The sequence below is a fragment of the Microcaecilia unicolor genome, chromosome 3 (assembly GCF_901765095.1).
Source record: "Microcaecilia unicolor chromosome 3, aMicUni1.1, whole genome shotgun sequence".
NCBI lineage: Eukaryota > Metazoa > Chordata > Amphibia > Gymnophiona > Siphonopidae > Microcaecilia > Microcaecilia unicolor.
Genome location: NC_044033.1, coordinates 479,128,731 through 479,152,207, shown reverse-complemented (window position 1 = coordinate 479,152,207; position 23,477 = coordinate 479,128,731). Strand labels below are relative to the sequence as shown.

The 23,477-nt window shown below is 46.6% G+C and overlaps 1 protein-coding gene across 1 annotated transcript in view; it reads right to left on the bottom strand.

Annotated features, from left to right (window-relative positions):
• The window catches only part of DDX43 (DEAD-box helicase 43), a 344,939-nt gene that overhangs the window by 264,662 nt on the left and 56,800 nt on the right, over window positions 1-23,477 (bottom strand). Inside the window, exon 4 of the mRNA XM_030199037.1 lies at window positions 12,676-12,822. Coding sequence (XP_030054897.1) covers window positions 12,676-12,822 — 147 coding nt within the window. The remainder of the gene's footprint in view (window positions 1-12,675; window positions 12,823-23,477) is intronic.

Genomic DNA, 23,477 nt, shown 5'->3' with positions numbered 1-23,477 from the left:
TTCCCACATGCATCACTTTGCACTTGCTCACATTAAATGTCATCTGCCATTTAGACACCCATCCCAGTCTTGTAAGGTCCTCTTGTAATTTTTCACATTCCTCTCACGATTTATCCACTTTGAATAACTTTGTGTCATCAGCAAATTTAATTATCTCACTAGTTACTCCCATCTCTAGGTCACTTATAAATATGTTAAAAAGCAGAAGTCCCAGCACAGACCCCTGGGGAACCCCACTAACTACCCTTCTCCATTGAGAATACTGAACATTTAACCCTACTTTCTGTTTTCTATCTTTTAACCAGTTTTTAATCCACAATAGAACACTACCTTCTATCCCATGACTCTCCAATTTTCTCTGGAGTCCTTCATGAGGTACTTTGTCAAACGCCTTTTGAAAATCCAGATACACAATATCAACCGGCTCACCTTTATCCACCCCTTCAAAGAAATGTAGTAGATTGGTGAGGCAGGATTTCCCTTCACTAAATCCATGTTGACTCTCTCATTAATCCATGCTTTTGAATATGCTCTGTAATTTTGTTCTTTATAATAGTCTCTACCATTTTGCCCGGCACCGACGTCAGACTCACTGGTCTATAATTTCCCGGATTTCTTCTGGAACCTTTTTTTAAAAACCGGCGTTCCATTGGCCACCTTCCAATCTTCTGGTACCACACTCGATTTTAAGGATAAATGACATATTACTAACAATAACTCCGCAAGTTCATTTTTCAGTTCTATTAGTACTCTGGGATGAATACCATCTGGTCCAGAAGATTTGCTACTCTTCAGTTTGTAGAACTGCCCCATGACATCCGCCAGGTTTACAGAGAATTCATTAAGTTTCTCCAACTCGTCAGCTTCGAATACCATTTCTGGCACCGGTTTCCCACCCAAATCATCCTTGGTGAAGACCGAAGCAAAGAATTCATTTAGTCTCTCCGCTATGGCTTTGTCTTCCCTGATCGCCCCTTTTACTCCTTGGTCATCTAGCAGTCCAACCAATTCTTTTGCAGACTTCCTGCTTTTAATATACCTAAAAAAAATTTTTAATATGTGTTTTGGCCTCCAACGCAATCTTTTTTTCAAAGTCCCTCTTAGCCTTCCTTATCAGCGGTTCCTTCTTCCATTTTCTGACGGATTTTCTTTTAGCTCTAATAGCTTCCTTCACCTCACTTTTTAACCATGCCAGCTGTTTGGTCTTCCGTCCTCCTTGTTTAATACACGGAATATATTTGACCTGGGCTTCCAGGATGGTGTTTTTGAACAGCATCCACGCCGGATGTAAATTTTTGTCCCTCACAGCCGCTCCTCTAAGTTTTTTTTCATCGTTCTTCTCATTTTATCATAGTCTCCTTTATTGAAGTTAAATGCTAACGTATTTGATTTCTTATGTATACATACTTCAAAGCTAATATGAAATCCGATCATATTATGATCACTGTTATCAAGTGGCCCCAGCACCATTACCTCCTGCACCAGATCATGCGCTCCACTAAGGACTAGGTCTAGAATTTTTCCTTCTCTCATCAGCTCCTGTACCAGCTGCTCCATAAAGCTGTCCTTGATTTCGTCAAGGAATTTTACCTCCCTAGCGTGCCCTGATGTGACATTTACCCAGTCAATATCAGGGTAATTGAAATCACCCATTATTATTGTGTTGCCCAGTTTGTTTGCGTCCCTAAACATTTCTGCATCTGTCTGTTCATCCTGGCCAGGTGGACAGTAGTACACTCTTATCACTATCCTTTTCTCCGTTACACATGGAATTTCAATCCATAGTGATTCCAAGATGTGTTTTGTTTCCTGCAGAGTTTTCTATTTGATTCAAGGCTCTTATTGATATACAATGCTACTCCTCCACCAATTCAATCCACCCTATCATCACTACGATATAATTTGTACCCCGGTATGAGTGTCCCACTGGTTAGCCTCCTTCCACCAGGTCTCAGAGATGCCTATTATATCTAATTTTTCATTTAGTGCAATATATTTTAACTCTCCCATCTTATTTCTTAGGCTCCTGGCATTCGCATATAGACATTTCAAACTATGTTTGTTGTTCCTATTCACATCATGCTCAATACTTTATTAACTTGCAATCTTTTGTCTGTTTTTTTATTTTTATATAAGGCCACTTGATCTACTACGGTCTCTTTTGCAACTTCACTATCAGGATACCCTATCTTCCCTGTTTTGGTGATATCTTTGAAAGATACTGCCTCCTGCAATCCTGACAGATACCTCATCCCGAACCAGCTAGCAGCCTGGTCCCACCCTGGTTAAGGCGGAGCCCATCCTTTCGGAATAGGCTCCCGCTTCGCCAGAATGTTGCCCAGTTCTTAACAGATCTAAAACCCTCCTACCTGCACCATCATTTCATCCACACATTGAGACTCCGGAGCTCTGCCTGTCTCTTGGGCCCTGCGCATGGATCGAGTAGCATTTCAGAAAATGCTACCCTAGAGGTTCTGGATTTGAGCTTTCTACCTAAGAGTCTAAAATTTGGCTTCCAGAACCTCTTTCCCACATTTTCTTATGTCATTGGTACCCACATGTATCAAGACAGCTGACTCCTCCCCCGCACTATCTAAAATCCTATCTAGGCGACACGTGAGGTCCGCCACCTTCGCACCAGGAAGGCAAGTCACCAGGCGATCCTCACGTCCACCAGCCACCCAGCTATCTAAATGCCTAATTATCGGATCAACAACTACAACAGCTATCCTAACCCTTCCCTCCATGCTGTCCTAACCATTCATTTATCAATTTTATAGTCATTTAGAGTTTTTTGGTTTGAAATGTGGTATTTTAGAATTGGTATTTATGTTCTTATTATTTATATTAATGATTGTTTATTTAATACTATTTATCTATGTTAAATAATATGTTTTGCTTTATTTGTTGTCAGTTACTTAAGCCCCTGATGCATCCATGGGTGAAACATGGCCAGTGTCTGGCTTTTATTTATCTTTTCTTTTTTTTTTCTTTTTTTAACAGACCTTACATGAATAAAGTATTGCTCAAAGGACTTTTTCCTGTGATATCTGCTCCTTTTATACCACTATTTTGGATCTTGTGGATCACTTGCCCTGCTGTTTCCTTGGATAGGTAGATCTCTTACATCTTCCATGAAGACCAAAGCAAATCATTCATTCAGTCTCTTTGCTATGGCCTTGTCCTCCTTCATGAGCAAACAGTCCCAAAGATTCCCTCACAGGCTTTCTGCTTCTGATGTACCTGAAAAAGTTGTGAGTTGTTGCTTCTGTGGCAAGGTTATCTTCATATTCTCTTATAGCCTTCTTTATCAGTGCTTTGCATCTAACTTGCCACAACTTATGTTGCTACTTATTCTCTTTAGTAAGGTCCTTTTCCCATTCTTTTAGCTTCTTTTTAACCATTTTCCTCATTTTATCAAAGTCACCCTTTTGAAAATTAAATGCTGCCAAAATAGATTTCCTTTGTCACTGCACTCCAGATATTAGCTCAAATTTGATCATGTTATGATTATTGTTTCCCAGTGGGCCCAACACAGTTACCTCTCGTACTATGGCCTCAGCTCCATTAAGGACTAGATAATAGCTCCCCTTCTTGTCAGTTCCTGGACCAGCTGCTCCAAGAAGCATTTATTCTGTCTAGGAAATTTAACTCCCTAGCGCTTCCTGATGCAACATTATACAGTAAATATTGGGGTAATTTAAATTATCATACTGTCACCCAATTTGAAAAGCTTTCCTAATTTCTGTAAACATTGTTTCATCTGTTTGATCACTTTGTCTTGATGGACGGTAGTACAGCCCAACCAGTATATTCCCTTCCGCTCACATATGGAATTTCTATCCCTAAGGATTCCATGCTGCTGTTTCATGTAAAATGATGATTTTGTTTGACTGAATATATAGTTTGACATATAGCGCAACTACCTCTCCAATTTGATCCACTCTATTATTGCGATATTTATTTTTAGAATTATCTTTATAATTTTTCTTTGTTTTTTTCCAATTATATAAAACGTCCATTTCTTGCATAATTTAATTGCTTAGCACATTTATCTTTATTTTACCACACTTATCTTGGAGGTCCAACGGGGTTCATTTTCACCCATCACTTTTACTCAGACTTTCTCAAGGGAAAGTGTGCTGTATAGTGCATCTGAAATTTGTACAGTAGCGTTTCTGCTGGGGATATAATCAGCTAATTATATCCTGTGTGAGCAGAAACATCGTAGAACATTAAGTTATGCAAGATATGGATGGATAATTGAAAAAAAAGAAAAATTAAAAAGATAATTCTAAGAATAAATGGAAAAGGAAAGAGGAAGAAGATATGAAACAAAAATGGATAGAGGCTTTTTGAGCCATGATGAATGGGAGTTCTGCTGATCACTATGCTTGATTTGACAAACAAGAACTGCAGACTTGCAGAGCCTTTTTCCTCCAAGAACTAAGTTTTTTCCTCTAGGAGAAGATTCTTCACCCTCTTTCCCATGGATAATATCAAGATTGTTTAGAACCACATTTCATGTTTATTGAAAGTGTTTTCATAAATTGGCGGTGACGTTCTAATTTTATTGAAAGTGCTCCTATATCTCAAGACATTGGTGATTCCTGAAGTCTCTGTGAAGTTTGCTCCTCCACCACACTGGAAATGGATACCAGTGTAGCTGACCTCAACTCTGATCCCCTTTCTGGCCTCTACATCAAGAGGTCCCTTTCAGGCAGGTCTCAAGAATGGGCTGGATTACCTCTTAACACTGACTATGTCAAAGCTGCAGCATTACACTGCATGAAGAAGTGCTCTATCCACTCATCTAACTTCTCCATGAGTTGCTCATTGAAGGCTGCAAATTGATAAAGGTGTGGGCATCACCAAATCACCAAATCCAGAGTTATGAGGGACATATTGGAACCAGGGTCCAGATCCTTGCAAGCCGTTGCACCTTCTCTGATGGCTTGAAGAAATAAGTGGTCCTCACATCAAGCGCTCTTCAAGAACACAATGCTTCAGTGCGGAGCTATGCCTAGATATTTCAACCTCTAAATGTCTCGCAGCACTGATGAAGATCGAATCCTCCCATTCTTCAGACAGGAAATGGAACGATGGTCATTCCTGATGGCCTCTACTGATACTCGATGCTGAGGGTGACCGAGGCACTCAATGTCAATGCATACTCAGCATACGATGCAGCTCCTGGACCAAGGAAGGCCAATGATTTTGATGCTGATGGACTGGGTCTTACCACTGAAAAGCCTTTCCTTCTGCTTCTCTCTACCAAGGATCCCTCTCTGAAATCTGTGAATAACAAGGGTCATGGTCAGGCCCCAGGATATGATCCTGTTACACCAAACTTTTTGAAGCCACTGGTGGGTGTCGTTTTCTGCCATTTTGCCCCCCAAAAAGAACCCACAGTGAAATCTAACAACTCAATGGTGACAAGAGTGCTTATGATCAAGAGGTATATCAACAGCTAAATTTGGAGACGGTCTGTGCCCTGATCGAGGCTGAATAGATTTGGACAAGCTGGAGTGGAGCTATTCAGGTGCTTTGACAACAACTTCAGAAATTTTAGAACAAGGCCAGTGTCGGGCAAACTTCTAGGGTCTATGCCTAAAAATGGCAAGGATAAATCAAGATCAGGTATATATATGATGTATAAACTCATAACATATGGTATGAAGTGATATCTTATTTGGAAGACTAGATGGACCATACTGGTCTTTATCTGTCATCATCTACTGTGATCCCACTTCAGCTTTGCAAGAGAGAGGATACAGAAAGTTTATTTGCAAGCATTACATTCCTGTTTTTTGGGGTTGTTTTTTGTTTGTTTTTTTACAAAGAATGAATTTGATTTTTTGAACGTACTGAATACAACTACATCAATATTTTATACTTGCCAAAGATTCATTAATCCCTAGTGAATCCCTGGGGAGACCAATTGTGTCAAACAAGAGCTCCCTTTTGGAACACGTTTTACAACCTTTGGTGAAGACAATGCCTTCCTATATTAAAAATTTGACAGATTTCATTATAAAATTAGATACTTGCAGCACTTCCTGTCCACCTTAGGAATCAGCACTCAAGAAAAAGATCTAGGTGTTAATGCACACAATACACTGAAATCTTCTGCCCAGTGTTTGGCGGCGGCCAAAAAAGCCAACAAGAAGCTAGGCATTATTAGAAAAGGGATGCAAAATAAGACCAAGAATATTATATAATGCCTCTGTATCGCTCCATGATGCAACCTCCCCTTGAGTATTGCGTTCAATTCTGGTCGCCGTATTTCAAAACAAAGATATAGCGAAATTAGAAAAGGTTCAAAGAAGAGTGACCAAAATGATAAAGAGGATGGATCTCCTTCCATATGAGAAAAGGCTAAAAAGGTTAGAGCTCTTCAGCTTGGAAAAGAGAGGGCTGAGGGGAGGATGTGATTGAGGTCTACAAAACCCAGAACGGGTAAAAGTGAATCAATTTTTTCACTATTCAAAAAGTACAAAGACTAGGGGACACTCAATGAAATTACATGGAAATACTTTTAAAACAAATGGGAGGAAATATTTTTTTCACGCAAAGAATAGTTGAACTCTGGAACTCGCTGCTAGAGGATGTGGTGACCATGGTAGTGTAGCTGGGTTTTAAAAAAAAGGTTTGGACAGGTTCCTGGAGGAAAAGTCCATAGTCTGCTACTGAAAGACATGGGAGAAGCCACTGCTTACCCTGGGTGCAGAAGCATAGAATGGGAAAATTAGGTTCTTACCCTTGATAATTTTCTTTCCTTTAGTCACAGCAGATGAATCCATTAACTGATGGGTTGTATCTACCTACCAGCAGGTGGAGATAGAGAACACTGAAAGCACATGGTGTTCCTGGACGCCCAGCCCCCTCTGCCTTCAGTATATGAAATTTCCAAAGCAGAGTGAATAAGAAAGGCAAAATAACAAACTTTCCTCACAGAGAACAAACGCCCCTGAACCGGAGCAATAACCAAAGGAGGGACGTTATCAACCTCCTGCAATAAAAACAGCATGTAGTAACTCTGATAGCTTGTCTTCAAGTACTCCTGATGAGGCACAATGTCTGTATGCAACATCTGTACAAAAACTAAAGTCAGACAGGGAGGGATCATGGATTCATCTGCTGTGACTAAAGGAAAGAAAATTATCAAGGTAAGAACCTAATTTTCCCTTCCTTGTCATCAATAGCAGATGAATCCATTAACTGATGGGATGTACCAAAGCACTCCTTAAGTAGGGTGGGAACAGGCAACTCCGCGAGCAAGAACTTGCGCTCCAAAATGCGCATCCTGCCACGCTGCCACATCCAGCCTGTAATGCCGCAGAAAAGAGAGCTGAGAAGCCCAGGTAGCCACACGACAGATCTCTTGAAGAGAAGAGACACCCATTTCAGCCCACGAAGAGGACACTGCCCTCGTAGAGTGCGTTTTAAACGCTTCAGGCGGCGACCGCCCTGAAAGCAGATAAGCAGAAAAAATGAGTTGCTTAAGCCGGTTGGCTATAGTGGCCTTAAGACGCCGGAAACCCCAGTCGGAGGACGTGCCAACAGAACTAATAAATGATCAGAATTCCTAAACTCATTTGACATCTGCAGATACTGCCACAGAGCCCAGCGGACATCCAAAAGGTGCAATTGCCCAAAGGAGTCCGGAAACTCCTCCTTACAAAAGGAAGGAAGAAAAATGGGCTGGTTCAGGTGAAAAGCAGGCACCACCTTAGGCAGAAAGGAAGGCACCGTATGAACAGTTACCCCGGATTCCGAGAACTGTAGAAAAGGATCCTGACAGGAAAGAGCCTGAAGCTCAGACACTCTTCTAGCAGACGTCATTGCCACTAAAAAACGAGTCACACCCTTCTCAGAAGCCCCTTTAAGAGGCTCAAACGGGGATCGCTGGAGCGCCTTCAACACGAGTCCCAGGTTCCAAGCCGGACAGGGCGACCGCAAAGGAGGACGAAGATGAAGCGCCCCTCTGAGAAATCGGGCAATATCTGGATGAGCAGCAAGGGACAAGCCGGAGACTTTCCCCCGGAAGCAGGCCAATGCTGCCACTTGAACCCGAAGGGAATTGTAGGCCAGGCCCTTTGGTAGCCCGTCCTGCAAAAAGTCCAGCAAAAGCGAGACTGTTGCCAGAGTCGGCGAGATAGACTTTGGAGTACATCACGCCTCAAAAGTGTGCCAGATCCGAGCATAAGTCGCAGAGGTAGACCGCATGCAAGCCTGCAAGAGCGTGGCAATAACCTTATTAGAATAGCCCTTGTCCTTCAATTGCGCCCTCTCAAGAGCCAGGCAGTAAGACCAAAGCAGAAAGGATCTTCCATAGTCACCGGACCCTGAACTAACAAGTTCAGAACCCAAGGAAAAGACGTGTCCACCAGCATCCGCCGGAGATCCGCGTACCACGGACACCTTGGCCAATTCGGGGCGATGAGAATCACCAATCCTCGGTGCAGGCAAATCCGAAGTAGTACTCGCCCTATCAAGGGCTAAGGAGGGAACACATACAGGAGGCCCGAGGGCCAAGGTTGAGTCAGGGCATCCAACCCAGCCAAGCGAGGATCTCTCCTTCTGCTGAAAAAGCGAGGGACTTTGGCGTTTACGCTTGACGCCATGAGGTCCAATCCTGGAGTCCCCCATTTGGCACAAATCTAAAGAAAAACTTCTGCCAGTTCCCATTCCGCCGGGTCGATTTGATGTCTGCTGAGGAAATCGGCTTGTACGTTGCTCTGACCGGCTATGTGAGCAGCGGACAGCAGCTCTAGGTGGCGCTCGGCCCAGTCGCAGATCTGAGATGCCTCCGCAGCCAGGGCCCTGCACTGAGTGCCGCCCTGACGATTGATGTAGGCCACAGCCGTCTTGCTGTCCGACAGAACTCGGACAGAAAGATCCTTCAGCATCCTGTGGAAGGCCAGAAAAGCCTGGAATTTCTCTCTCAGTTCCAAGCGATTGATGGACCATCCCGCTTCCGCGGTGGACCACAGACCCTGAGCATAGCGTCCCCGGCAATGAGCTCCCCAGCCCAAAAGGCTGGCATCCATTATCACCAGACACCAAAAAGGAAGAGCCAGTGGCATCCCCTGCCGCAGCATGCTGTCGGAAAGCCACCAATCCATACTGCGCCAGGCCGCAGGAAGCCACCTTAGTCTGTGTGGTATTCCTGGGAAATCGGAGACCACTGCTGAAGCAGAGTAAGCTGCAGCGGCCTCATGTGAGCTCTTGCCCAGGGAACCACCTCTATTGGTGGCCGTCATCGATCCCAGGAACTAAACAAAGTCCCAAGCTCGAGGACGAGGCATCCTGATTCTGAGGCTTGAGACACCTGTTGTCGGGAAGAAAAACGAACCCCGAAGCCATGTCGAACCAGACCCCCAAATACTCGAGAGACAGAGGGGTTTTCAGGTGACATTTGGGCATATTGACTACCCAGCCCAGAGTCTGAAGAACTGAAACAACTCTGGCTGTTTAAAGTCGACTTTCGTCTGCCGAATCCGCTCTGATGAGCCAGTCGTCGCGAGAAGGGTGAACTCTGATACCCTCTCGCCTGAGAAAGGCAGCCACCACTACCATCACCTTGGAAAAAGTCCGAGGGGCAGTTGCCAGGCCAAAAGGCAAGGCGCGAAACTGGAAATATTGGCTCAATACCGCAAACCTGAGAAACCGCTGATGCAGCGGCCAGATGGGAATACGCAAATATGCTTCCTTGAGGTCCAGAGACGTGAGAAACTCTCCTGGCTGTACCGCCGCAATGACAGAGCACAGGGTTTCCATATGGAAGCGTCGCACTCCTAAGGCCTCGATGACTCTGCGTAAGTCGAGGATAGGTCTGAACGACCCGCCTTTTCGAGGCACCACAAAATAGATGGAGTAGCGACCGCAGCCGCGTTCGGCGGGAGGAACTGGAACCACCGCTCCGAGCCTCAGCAACACCTGCAATGTCTCGTTTACCGCCGCCCGCTTGACGGCAGTGCCGCATCGGGACTCCAAAAACGCGCCTCTCACCGGGACAGCGAATTCTAGTTGGTAACCTTCTCTGATCAGGTCCAGAACCCACTGATCCGAAATAATCTTGGTCCACTCCTTGAGAAAGAGGGAGAAATGACCCCCTACTGCGGGAACCGACGAATGGACCAGCGCCCCATCATTGTGGAGGACGCCCCTGAACTCCAGCGCGTTTGTCCGAACGAAAGGAGTTCCTCTGCTGGAAACGGGTACATTGACCAAACCCCGCAGAGAAGCCGGGCGATACCTGCGAACTTCGCAAAAATGTGGCCTGGAAGAGGAGGGAAAAGAAGGACTTTTGGAAGAAGGCCTCGGCCTATCCTCAGGCAACTGTTGGGAGTTAGAGTCCCCTAGGTCCTTAACAATCTTCTCCAAATCCTCCCCAAATAAAAGACCCCAAAAGGGTAACCTCACCAGCCGCCCAATGCTGGAGCCAAAGAAGGTGGCGGGCAGCAACCGTCACCGACATCTGCTTAGCCGAAGCTCTGAACAGATCATAAAGGGCATCATCCAAAAAAGACAGGGCAGACTCCATACGTGGGCCGACCTCAGCGAGGGAACCCGCTCCATTGGCGGGCTGCTCAACCGCCTGCTGCAACCAGGAAAGGCAGGCCCGAGCTGCATAGGAACTGCAAATAGCCGCCCGTAAGGACAGGCCCGAGATTTCAAAGGACCGCTTCAGCTTGGATTCCAGCCACTGGTCCTGCATATCTTTCAAAGTGACCCTCCCTCCACCGGGAGAGTAGTATTTTCAGTCACAGCCGTGACTAACGCATCCACTTTAGGCATCCCAAAGAGGGCCAACTGACTTTCACTCAGCGGGTAAAGGTGACACACAGCCCTGGCCACCTTCAAGGGACCATCAGGGTCAGACCATTGAGCTGAAATAAGCTCTTGGATGGAAGCATGAAAGGAAAAAGCCCGAGAAGGCTTCTTAGTACTAGCTATCCGAGGATTAATAGAAGAGGCAGCGCCCTTGTCAGGATCTTCAATACAAAGGGCCTGTAAGGCATCAGAAATGAGAGCTGGCAGCTCGTCGCGGTGGACAATCCAAACCGCTTTAGGGTCACCCAACTCCTGTGGCAAGCAGCCACCCTCATCTGGATCATCAGTCCGTGAGGGCCTGCCAGACCCCTCAGACTCCCCGAAACTAGACCACGAGGGAGAACAGGGTGAAGAGTCCCCCTCAGATGGAGTATTCACTCATCTACGCTTAGCGTCAGCCAAAAGCTTGGGGGAAGAAATAAAGTCTCCAGCAGACGCTGGGCTATCAAGAACTGGAGGCAACCCAGTCTGAAAGGAATAGTCAGGAGCCTCAGGCAGTGCTCTTTTTAATATAAAAGCCTTATGCATCAGCAGCACAAATTCAGGGGAGAAAAACTCACCCTGTGCCTCCGCCCCCACATTGGGCAAAGCGGAGGCAATAGATCCTCTAGAAACATTGAAACAAGGCGCCCCCTGCACTCAGACCGCTCTGCAACCGCGAGGGTCGAGTCACGCGGAGCCTCCAAGATGGCGCCCGCTACCAACTCCGTCAGGCGGGAAGAATCACCGCCCACCATGCTCGTGCCAGCATTAGCATCTAGGCAGCATGTGCTGCAAAGCCCCGCTGCTGATCTGCGTTTCCCATAGTGGGAGCAGCGCTTCACCCCTTCAGCAGCCATCAAATACAGAAAACAAAATGGTGCCTTTGTGCCAAAACTTACTCCGCAAAGAGAGCTGTCAGTGGGAACCTCCCCGGAGGAGCTGGGCACCACTCTCACCTCAGGAGACCGAGTCAAACGAAATTCGGTCAAGCTGCACCGAAGCAGGTTCTCTGGAGAAAGCCTCAGAAATCGCCACGCTGAGAAAGTGAGTCTCTTTTTTTTTTTTTTTTTACTGTGAGGAAAGTTAGAGGCAGGCAGCCACAGAGGAACTCCGGGAGAAGGGGGAATGAGGTAAGGCAGGGACAGGGAAAACCAAGTATGCCTTTAAAGTGGGCACCACCAGCCACAACACCCCCCCCCCCCCCCCCCCCCCCCCCCGCTCTACTGGCAAAGCACAGGAGCCACCCCAGGCAGAAATCCAGGAGCTGAGAAAGCGATGTCCACACCTGCTGGAAGATAAGAGATATACTGAAGGCAGAGGGGGCTGGGCATCCAGGAACACCATGTGCTTTCAGTGTTCTCTATCTTCACCTGCTGGTAGGCAGATACAACCCATCAGTTAATGGATTCATCTGCTGTTGATGACAAGGAAGTTGCTGCTATTTGAGTTTTTGCCAGGTATGTATGACCTGAACTGGCCACTGCTTGAAGCAGAATACTGGGCTAGATGGACCATTGGTCTGACCCAATATGGCTATTCTTATGTTATCTCTACAGCATTTGATTATAGTCACTATGGACATCAATTCATTAGATACAGTGATCCTCAGAGTGAAGCATTAAGAATAGTGGAATTTTTGCTTGAAACCAGCTCTAATTAAACTGTTCTGACTTCTTTCCAATGATCAGCAAAAGCCACATATAACAATTACATTGACTCTCTAAGCTTACTGTCTTTATTTTAAATGCCATGTCTCACATGGTACATTCAACATACAATCTTTGCCATACCTTAATACTGAACCCACCCCTAGCCAAGTCAGCAATTTAACAAGGATACTGAACACTGACCTACCTGCCCATTTCATGGCTTCATATTTCTCTTTATTTTCTCGAAGTGATGCCCAGTTAATAACAGGTTTACGAGGCCCATTTGCAGAATTAGCTACCTGAGCTGAATTTGAATAGCTATTAGTAGTGTCACAGCCATAAAATTTGGAATCTAGACAAAATAAGAAAATTAGTTATGCTTAAAATTTTACAACATGCATCATCTATAAACATACATATACAGAACCCTCTATATTTGATGAAACATGACAAGAATGGATGCCCTGGTGCCCAAACTGCTACATCAATGGATCAGCAAAAGAATTACTCCCACTAGCATTTGCATGCTTTCAACAGCAATGAGCATCATCTATGAAGTCATATGAAACCCATTTTGTTTGATCACTTAATTAGACCAGGGAATTATACTATGAATTCAGAAGGCCTATGCTTCTGTTCAACTCAGGCTCATAAAAACTCTGGGGTAGATACCAAAAGTGGTGGCTTCATTTTCATATCAGAGCCAGATGTACAGTTTCCTAAGTGGTTTTGCAGAAAAGCTAAATTAAAAGTGTTGCTGTTCTGTATATATCATATACAGCACGCTGGACACTTCAAATGATATGAAAGTAATAAGCCATGATCAGACATGTGTTTTAGTGTGCATAAACTAAAAGAAAGCAAATAACATTTTTTTTTCGGGGGGGGGGGGGGGGGGGGGGGGATACTATTGTGTGTCAAACAAGGAAGAATTCTGGAGTTATATTTGAAGACAAAAAGTACTTCTGAAAGGCCCACCTTGAGGTCCCATAAACAGGTTCGGCTGTGGAGGCCAAGGCCGGAATAAGGGCCTCCAACCCAATCAATAAGGCAGGAAAACTCTTCCTTCCAAAAACAGTGATATCTGGGGAGCGCTCCTCCTCCTCTGACCACAGTCACAGAGTGATCAAGACTCCAGGAAATCCTCCATGTTTTCACGGTCACTCCCAAAGGTCAAAAGAACCTTCTGCCTGCACATGGTTCTCTCTGTACCTTTTGGCTGCTAGCATCAGAGCCACCGGGGGGGGGGGGGGGGGGGGGGGGTAATCAGCAAGGTAATCGGCAACGATAGGTGTCCATTTACATGAACAGTAGCCTTAAGGCAGAGTAAATAGTGCATATCCAATACCGAAGTATTCCAAAATACAATTTAAGTAGGGCCATTTGACTTTGTCAAAGGCTTTTTCGGCATCTAAGGAGATTATAGCAGTCATCTTTATTGAAAGCAGCAAGATATAATATATTGAGAAACCATCTTAACGTTGTCAGTGCCATATCTCCCAACAATAAAGACAGTCTGATCCAGATGAATACACTCAAAGTTTTGCCTATCCTTTTACTAAAAATTTTGTCAATGTTTAATAAAGATATAAGCCTTTAGTTTGAGCAAGCAGTTGGGTCTTTTTGTTCTTTTGAGTATCACCGTTATGACTGCTGGGTAGAATGTTTCAGGTAAGCAATGAACTTCTGTAATCTTATTGAAGAATTCCATTAAATAAGGTGAAAATTTGTCCCTCACTACTTTGTACAACTCAGCAGGGAGCTTATCTAGACCTGAGGCTTTATGAGCTTTAAGCGTTTTGATATCGGAGAAGACTTCAGAGACAGTGAAGGGTCTAGCATTTTAAGGGTAGAGTTCAATTTATGAATCGACAATTTCCCAAGCCAATACTGTTTGGTGTGAGGGCATGGAGAAATCTGAGTGATAAATCTCCTGAAAGCAAGCAGAAAAAGAGTTTAAAATTTGGTTAGAGCAATGAATTAAAGCACCAGAGGATGTTTTAATTTTCTGTATTCGACATCTAAGTTTTGTGCGACATAGCTGCCAAGCTAATATTTTCTGAGGAGTTTTTTTTAGCCCCTTCATATAAAAAGCTTTTAGTTAAATTTAGATAACAGGCAATTTTATCGGATTCTAAGGATGTAATCTCAGAAATTAAGTATCTGACAAACCACATTTTTATCCTTGGTTTTCTCATAAACAGATTCTAAATTTGCAAAGGAAGTATGCAATTCAAGCCACATTGAGCCTGCAAAGAGGTGGGAAAATGTGGGATACAAATGCAATAAATAAATAAATCCAAGTGCATGTCTGTTTTTTGATCTCAGCAGAGAGTTTAGATATGTGGCCCCGCAGGACCACTTTTCCAGCATCCCAAAAAGTAAAAAGATGAGTATCTTTATTGTAGTTAAAGTGAACACAGTTATCCCATGCTATAGCTAAGTCTTTGGAGAAAAGTGGGATATTGAAGTAGCTCTCTACTGAAAAACCATTTGTCTATATGGACTAATACTGGTGATGTCTTTTAAACGTAGGCTAATAAGAGCTTGATCACTTCCTATGACTAATAGGACCAGTTTCACTTCTTATGACTAATGATTTTAGTTCTGCTGAAATAAACCAATAATCGATTCTAGTAAAGGTGTTATGTATTGCTGAAAAGAAGTATAATTCCTTACTGAACCATACGTGTCTCACCAGATGTCCAAGAGAGCCAGATCTTTAATATTGTCTAAAATAGTATGGCATGCTGCAATTCTTATGAAATTTATTTATTGCATTTGTATCCCACATTTTCCCACCTATTTGCAGGCTCAATGTGGCTTACAGAGTTTTGTTATGACAGTCATAGACATTTGCCATTTTTAGCTGTTCTAGCAACCGATACCTAGCTTGAAAAGATATTTTCAATTGCTGGACTTACTATATACCACAGAACAGAGCTGAAGCCTGAAAATGTTGGGACTCATTTTTACATGTTAGAAAAATGTGAGTTATATAATTAGTAATTTTCCTCAAGTTATGTGTGACTTATTTCTGTTTAAATTAATGGGAGATAGGGTAAGGAAATGGAAAAACTGCATGGGGATGGGGACTATTTTAGTTACCATGTCAGTCTTTACTATCTAGCTTTCCATCTCTTCCCTTCCCATTCATATGAAGCATTTTCTTTCTCCACTCTCTTCCACTTATGTCCAGCATCTCCCTTCTTTCTTTCTTTCTTTCTTCCATCCCATATTTCCAGAATCTCTCCCATGGTTCAGGACCTCTCCAACCCAATGTTCCCTTTACCCTTACCCCAACAGGTCTGGCCTGTATCCCTTACTCCTCGGACCTCCAAACATTTGCATTACTGGCTGTGGAAGCAGTTAAGCTAAGCTGGCAGGAGGCAGTCTAAGGGCATTCCCTGCCACCTCCCACCTATGGATCAACAGAAGTGTAGGGGTACAAGCCCCTGACATCATACAATTAGTGCATTACAGAGTTTCACTGGGTTAATAAACCTGTGGGACACCTGAAATATAATCGAACCTGCAGTGCCTGGTGTTTCACAAAATTAACTTTTGATACAGTTGAAGCTTTGCTATGAAAGCAGAGACTGCAATTAAGACTTGTATTGTAGTTAAGAACATGTTCAGGCATGTGTCTGAGAAGGACCCGTGACCCTGTTATCTGGTTAATGTCAGGACAATGGAATGTGAACAGTGCAGCAAAATATTTTTGGGTTAGGACAACCTCAGATCACTGGAACCTGAAATATAAGGGGGGGGGAACTCCCCAGACATGTCACAAGACACTCCTGTGGTTTCTTAAGCCAATCATCTTCTTTGACGTTATCAGATAGCAAATTGAAATAAAAGATGTACCTCTCCAGCTGGAAAACTTAACTTTTCCTCTGATATCAACTTTTCATCTCATAAGCTATCCCTCTCTACATCATCACTGCTTGATCAGCATTGGAACACCCTGAGCACTGCCAGCAGTCCCTGTCGTTCCCGAGGGAAGCAGTAATCGGCACACCAATCTTGGTCATGAGCCAAATCTGTCATTTATTATTGTATAGGGAGGTGTGCGTGTGTTCCAAACATCAGACAGTGTCAGTTTAAACAGATTTTAAAGAACCATTGTTCAGTCTTTGCCTAAATGTTCATATGTTTTACTTTTATATTATTTCTGCCTTATTCCAACTAATCTCTCATAAAAGCACAAGTCTTCTTTTCTAAATAACTGACTGAATATTTATCAATACAGTGCACTCCATTTAAGTGCATGTCGGATAAGCACATGCTCTGTTTAACTGCATGCCATACTTCGGTCCCCTATTTGGCGCCATCAATTTCTATGGGGACAAACCGGTTTAGCGCACCACCGATAAGTGCAAGATTCGCTTATATGCATGGTTTAAGACCGCTCCTCAGCATGGAAGACTACGCATAAGCGTTCACACGGAATATGGAAGCCAACTGACACATGACAACCAACGAGATTTCAAATTTATCACCCCTTTAACTGCCACAGACAGAATAAGCGAAAGAATGTTGCCAGAGTGTACACTGCAGTCGTCGTCGCACAACTGTAAGACTAACACTGGCTGAACGAATAGAAGTTCTTAAAAAATTAGAAAACAAAGTCAAGTATCTATTGCTAAAGAATATGGTGCCAATCCCAGTCAAATTTCATGTATCTTGAAGCAGAAAAAACAGCTTCTGGAAGACTGGCAAAACAATACAAATCCACAACGGAAACGAAAACGGGCGGGAAAAGCTGAGGAGGTAGAAGATGCTCTTCTTCGGTGGTTTTCTCGAGTCAGGAGCAGACAGTTTTCTGTCAGTGGTCCACTGCTTATGGAAAAAGCTAATCAGCTAGCTGAAAGTCTTGGACTAACTGAATTCAAAGCCACTGTTGGATGGTTAGAAAGATGTAAGGAGAGGAACAACATAAAATTCAAGAAACAGCATGGTGAAAAACAAGACGCTGATGACTTTGGTGCTGAAAATTGGGTTGTTTCAGTTCTTCCTACCATCTTGAATGAGTTTGCACCTCGTGACATTTTCAATGCTGACAAAAACGGTCTCTACTGGCAAGTGATTCCTGATGGAACACTTGCATTCAAACAAGCCGAAACTACAGGAGGTAAAACGTCGAAGGACCGACTGACGATCCTCCTTTGCTGCAATATGGATGAGAGTGAGAAGTTGGAACCACTCGTCATTAGAAAGAGCAAACAGCTCCGTTGTTTCAAGAACGTTAAGCAACTTCCTGTGTCATACGAGGCTAACGCAAATTCACAGATGACTGGGGAAATTTGGAAGCAGTGGCTAAAGAAGTTAGACACTAGAATGCAGGCACAAAAGCATCAGATTTTGTTGCTTTGTGATAATTGTGCTGCACACAGGGATGATGTCATGCTGTCTAACGTCAAGGTGGTCTTCCTGCCACCAAACACTACCTCTCTGATCCAACCTATACCTATGGATCAGGGCATAATGGCCAATTTCAAACAACATTATCGGGCTCTTGTGCTACATCATCTGATGAGCGTTATGGATTACCAGACTGGCAAGGCTAAACATGCTGTTGAACTGGCTCGTAATCTATCACTGTTGGATTCCCTACATATGCAGAAAGAAGCCTGGAATCATGTTACACAGGCAACCATTGTGAACTGCTACAAGCTGGCAAAGTGAATGCTACATACCTGTAGAAGGTATTCTCCGAGGACAGCAGGCTGATTGTTCTCACAAATGGGTGACGTCCACGGCAGCCCCTCCGATCGGAGATCTTCCTAGCAACAGAGTTTGCTAGTTCTCGCGCACGCCCGTGATGCGCGCATGCGCGGCCATCTTCCCGCCCGAAATCGCTCGTGTTCGCTAGTCCCGTACCAAGCAAAAACAAGAGAAGGGAAGACACAACGCCAAAGGGGAGGCGGGCGGGTAGGTGAGAACAATCAGCCTGCTGTCCTCAGAGAATGCCTTCTACAGGTATGTAGCATTCGCTTTCTCCGAGGACAAGCAGGTTGCTTGTTCTCACAAATGGGGTATCCTTAGCCCCCAGGCTCACTCAAAACAATAAAGCGAATGCTACATACCTGTAGAAGGTATTCTCCGAGGACAGCAGGCTGATTGTTCTCACTGATGGGTGACGTCCACGGCAGCCCCTCCAATCGGAATCTTCACTAGCAAAGTCCTTTGCTAGCCCCTGCGCGCACCGTGCATGCGCGGCCGTCTTCCCGCCCGAAACCGGCTCGAGCCGGCCAGTCTCATATGTAGCAAAAGAGATACAAGGGAAGACAACTCCAAAGGGGAGGCGGGCGGGTTTGTGAGAACAATCAGCCTGCTGTCCTCGGAGAATACCTTCTACAGGTATGTAGCATTCGCTTTCTCCGAGGACAAGCAGGCTGCTTGTTCTCACTGATGGGGTATCCCTAGCCCCCAGGCTCACTCAAAACAACAACCATGGTCAATTGGGCCTCGCAACGGCGAAGACATAACTGAGATTGACCTAAAAAATTTACCAACTAACTGAGAGTGCAGCCTGGAACAGAACAAACAGGGCCCTCGGGGGGTGGAGTTGGATCCTAAAGCCCAAACAGGTTCTGAAGAACTGACTGCCGCGTCGGGAATCCTGCTGCAGGCAGTAATGAGATGTGAATGTGTGGACAGATGACCACGTCGCAGCTTTGCAAATTTCTTCAATGGAGGCTGACTTCAAGTGGGCTACCGACGCAGCCATGGCTCTAACATTATGAGCTGTGACATGACCCTCAAGAGCCAACCCCGCCTGGGCGTAAGTGAAGGAAATGCAATCTGCTAGCCAATTGGATATGGTGCGTTTCCCCACAGCCACTCCCCTCCTATTGGGATCAAAAGAAACAAACAATTGGGCGGACTGTCTGTTGGGCTGTGTCCGCTCCAGATAGAAGGCCAATGCTCTCTTGCAGTCCAATGTGTGCAGCTGACGTTCAGCAGGGCAGGAATGAGGACGGGGAAAGAATGTTGGCAAGACAATTGACTGGTTCAGATGGAACTCCGACACGACCTTTGGCAAGAACTTAGGGTGAGTGCGGAGGACTACTCTGTTATGATGAAATTTGGTGTAAGGGGCCTGGGCTACCAGGGCCTGAAGCTCACTGACTCTACGAGCTGAAGTAACTGCCACCAAGAAAATGACCTTCCAGGTCAAGTACTTCAGATGGCAGGAATTCAGTGGCTCAAAAGGAGGTTTCATCAGCTGGGTGAGAAAGACATTGAGATCCCATGACACTGTAGGAGGCTTGACAGGGGGCTTTGACAAAAGCAAACCTCTCATGAAGCGAACAACTAATGGCTGTCCTGAGATCGGCTTACCTTCCACACGGTAATGGTATGCACTGATTGCACTAAGGTGAACCCTTACAGAGTTGGTCTTGAGACCAGACTCAGACAAGTGCAGAAGGTATTCAAGCAGGGTCTGTGTAGGACAAGAGCGAGGATCTAGGGCCTTGCTGTCACACCAGACGGCAAACCTCCTCCATAAAAAGAAGTAACTCCTCTTAGTGGACTCTTTCCTGGAAGCAAGCAAGATGCGGGAGACACCCTCTGACAGACCCAAAGAGGCAAAGTCTACGCTCTCAACATCCAGGCCGTGAGAGCCAGGGACCGGAGGCTGGGATGCAGAAGAGCCCCTTCGTCCTGCGTGATGAGGGTCGGAAAACACTCCAATCTCCACGGTTCTTCGGAGGATAACTCCAGAAGAAGAGGGAACCAGATCTGACGCGGCCAAAAAGGAGCAATCAGAATCATGGTGCCTCGGTCTTGCTTGAGTTTCAACAAAGTCTTCCCCACCAGAGGAATGGGAGGATAAGCATACAGCAGACCCTCCCCCCAATCCAGGAGGAAGGCATCCGATGCCAGTCTGCCGTGGGCCTGAAGCCTGGAACAGAACTGAGGGACTTTGTGGTTGGCTCGAGATGCGAAGAGATCCACCAAGGGGGTGCCCCAAGCTTGGAAGATCTGGCGCACCACTCGGGAGTTGAGCGACCACTCGTGAGGTTGCATAATCCTGCTCAGTCTGTCGGCCAGACTGTTGTTTACGCCTGCCAGATATGTGGCTTGGAGCACCATGCCGTGACGGCGAGCCCAGAGCCACATGCTGACGGCTTCCTGACACAGGGGGCGAGATCCGGTGCACCCTGCTTGTTGACGTAGTACATGGCAACCTGGTTGTCTGTCTGAATTTGGATAATTTGGTGGGACAGCCGATCTCGGAAAGCCTTCAGAGCGTTCCAGATCGCTCGCAACTCCAGGAGATTGATCTGTAGATCGCGTTCCTGGAGGGACCAGCTTCCTTGGGTGTGAAGCCCATCGACATGAGCTCCCCAGCCCAGGAGAGACGCATCCGTGGTCAGCACTTTTTGTGGCTGAGGAATTTGGAAAGGACGTCCCAGAGTCAAATTGGACCAAACCGTCCACCAATACAGGGATTTGAGAAAACTCGTGGACAGGTGGATCACGTCTTCTAGATCCCCAGCAGCCTGAAACCACTGGGAAGCTAGGGTCCATTGAGCAGATCTCACGTGAAGGCGGGCCATGGGAGTCACATGAACTGTGGAGGCCATATGGCCCAGCAATCTCAACATCTGCCGAGCTGTGATCTGCTGGGACGCTCGTACCCGCGAGACGAGGGACAACAAGTTGTTGGCCCTCGCCTCTGGGAGATAGGCGCGAGCCGTCCGAGAATCCAGCAGAGCTCCTATGAATTCGAGTCTCTGCGCCGGGAGAAGATGGGACTTTGGGTAATTTATCACAAACCCCAGTAGCTCCAGGAGGCGAATAGTCATCTGCATGGACTGCAGGGCTCCTGCCTCGGACGTGTTCTTCACCAGCCAATCGTCGAGATATGGAAACACGTGCACCCCCAGCCTGCGAAGTGCTGCTGCTACTACAGCCAAGCACTTTGTGAACACCCTGGGCGCAGAGGCGAGCCCAAAGGGTAGCACACAGTACTGGAAGTGTCGTGTGCCCAGCTGAAATCGCAGATACTGTCTGTGAGCTGGCAGTATCGGGATGTGTGTGTAGGCATCCTTCAAGTCCAGAGAGCATAGCCAATCGTTTTCCTGAATCATGGAAAGTAGGGTGCCCAGGGAAAGCATCCTGAACTTTTCTTTGACCAGATATTTGTTCAGGGCCCTTAGGTCTAGGATGGGACGCATCCCCCCTGTTTTCTTTTCCACAAGGAAGTACCTGGAATAGAATCCCAGCCCTTCTTGCCCGGATGGCACGGGCTCGACCGCATTGGCGCTGAGAAGGGCGGAGAGTTCCTCTGCAAGTACCTGCTTGTGCTGGAAGCTGTAAGACTGAGCTCCCGGTGGACAATTTGGAGGTTTTGAGGCCAAATTGAGGGTGTATCCTTGCCGGACTATTTGGAGAACCCACTGATCGGAGGTTATGAGAGGCCACCTTTGGTGAAAAGCTTTCAACCTCCCTCCGACTGGCAGGTCGCCCGGCACTGACACTTGGATGTCGGCTATGCTCTGCTGGAGCCAGTCAAAAGCCCGTCCCTTGCTTTTGCTGGGGAGCCGAGGGGCCTTGCTGAGTCGCACGCTGCTGACGAGAGCGAGCGCGCTGGGGCTTAGCCTGGGCCACAGGCTGTCGAGAAGGAGGATTGTACCTACGCTTGCCAGAAGAGTAGGGACCAGTCTTCCCTGCCCCGAAAAATCTTCTACCTGTGGAGGTAGATGCTGAAGGCTGCCGGCGGGAGAACTTGTCGAATGCGGTATCCCGCTGGTGGAGATGCTCTACCACCTGCTCGACCTTCTCTCCAAAAATATTGTCCGCACGGCAAGGCGAGTCCGCAATCCGCTGCTGGAGTCTATTCTCCAGGTCGGAGGCACGCAGCCATGAGAGCCTGCGCATCACCACACCTTGAGCAGCGGCCCTGGACGCAACATCAAAGGTGTCATACACCCCTCTGGCCAGGAATTTTCTGCACGCCTTCAGCTGCCTGACCACCTCCTGAAAAGGCTTGGCTTGCTCAGGGGGGAGCGCATCAACCAAGCCCGCCAACTGCCGCACATTGTTCCGCATGTGTATGCTCGTGTAGAGCTGGTAAGACTGGATTTTGGCCACGAGCATAGAAGAATGGTAGGCCTTCCTCCCAAAGGAGTGTAAGGTTCTAGAGTCTTTGCCCGGGGGCGCCGAACCATGCTCCCTAGAACTCTTAGCCTTCTTTAGGGCCAAATCCACAACTCCAGAGTCGTGAGGCAACTGGGTGCGCATCAGCTCTGGGTCCCCATGGATCCGGTACTGGGACTCGATCTTCTTGGGAATGTGGGGATTACTTAGTGGCTTGGTCCAGTTCGCAAGCAATGTCTTTTTTAGGACATGGTGCAAGGGAACAGTGGACGCTTCCTTAGGTGGAGAAGGATAGTCCAGGAGCTCAAACATTTCAGCCCTGGGCTCGTCCTCCACAACCACCGGGAAGGGGATGGCCGTAGACATCTCCCGGACAAAGGAAGCGAAAGACAGACTCTCAGGAGGAGAAAGCTGTCTTTCAGGAGAGGGAGTGGGATCGGAAGGAAGACCCTCAGACTCCTCGTCAGAGAAATATCTGGGGTCTTCTTCCTCTTCCCACGAGGCCTCACCCTCGGTGTCAGACACAAGTTCACGGACCTGTGTCTGCAACCGTGCCCGACTCGACTCCGTGGAGCCACGTCCACGATGGGGGCGTCGAGAGGTAGACTCCCTCGCCCGCATCGGCGAAGCTCCCTCCGCCGACGTAGTCGGGGAGCCCTCCTGGGAGGTGGCCGCAGTCGGCACCGCACGCGGTACCGACGTCGGGGACCTCACCCCGGGCGATGGGCCAGCCAGCGCCACGCTCGACGGTACCGGAGGCGCAAGCACCGCCGGTACCGGAGGGGTAGGGCGCAACAGCTCTCCCAGAATCTCTGGGAGAATGGCCCGGAGGCTCTCGTTCAGAGCGGCTGCAGAGAAAGGCAGAGAGGTCGATGCAGGCGTCGACGTCAGAAC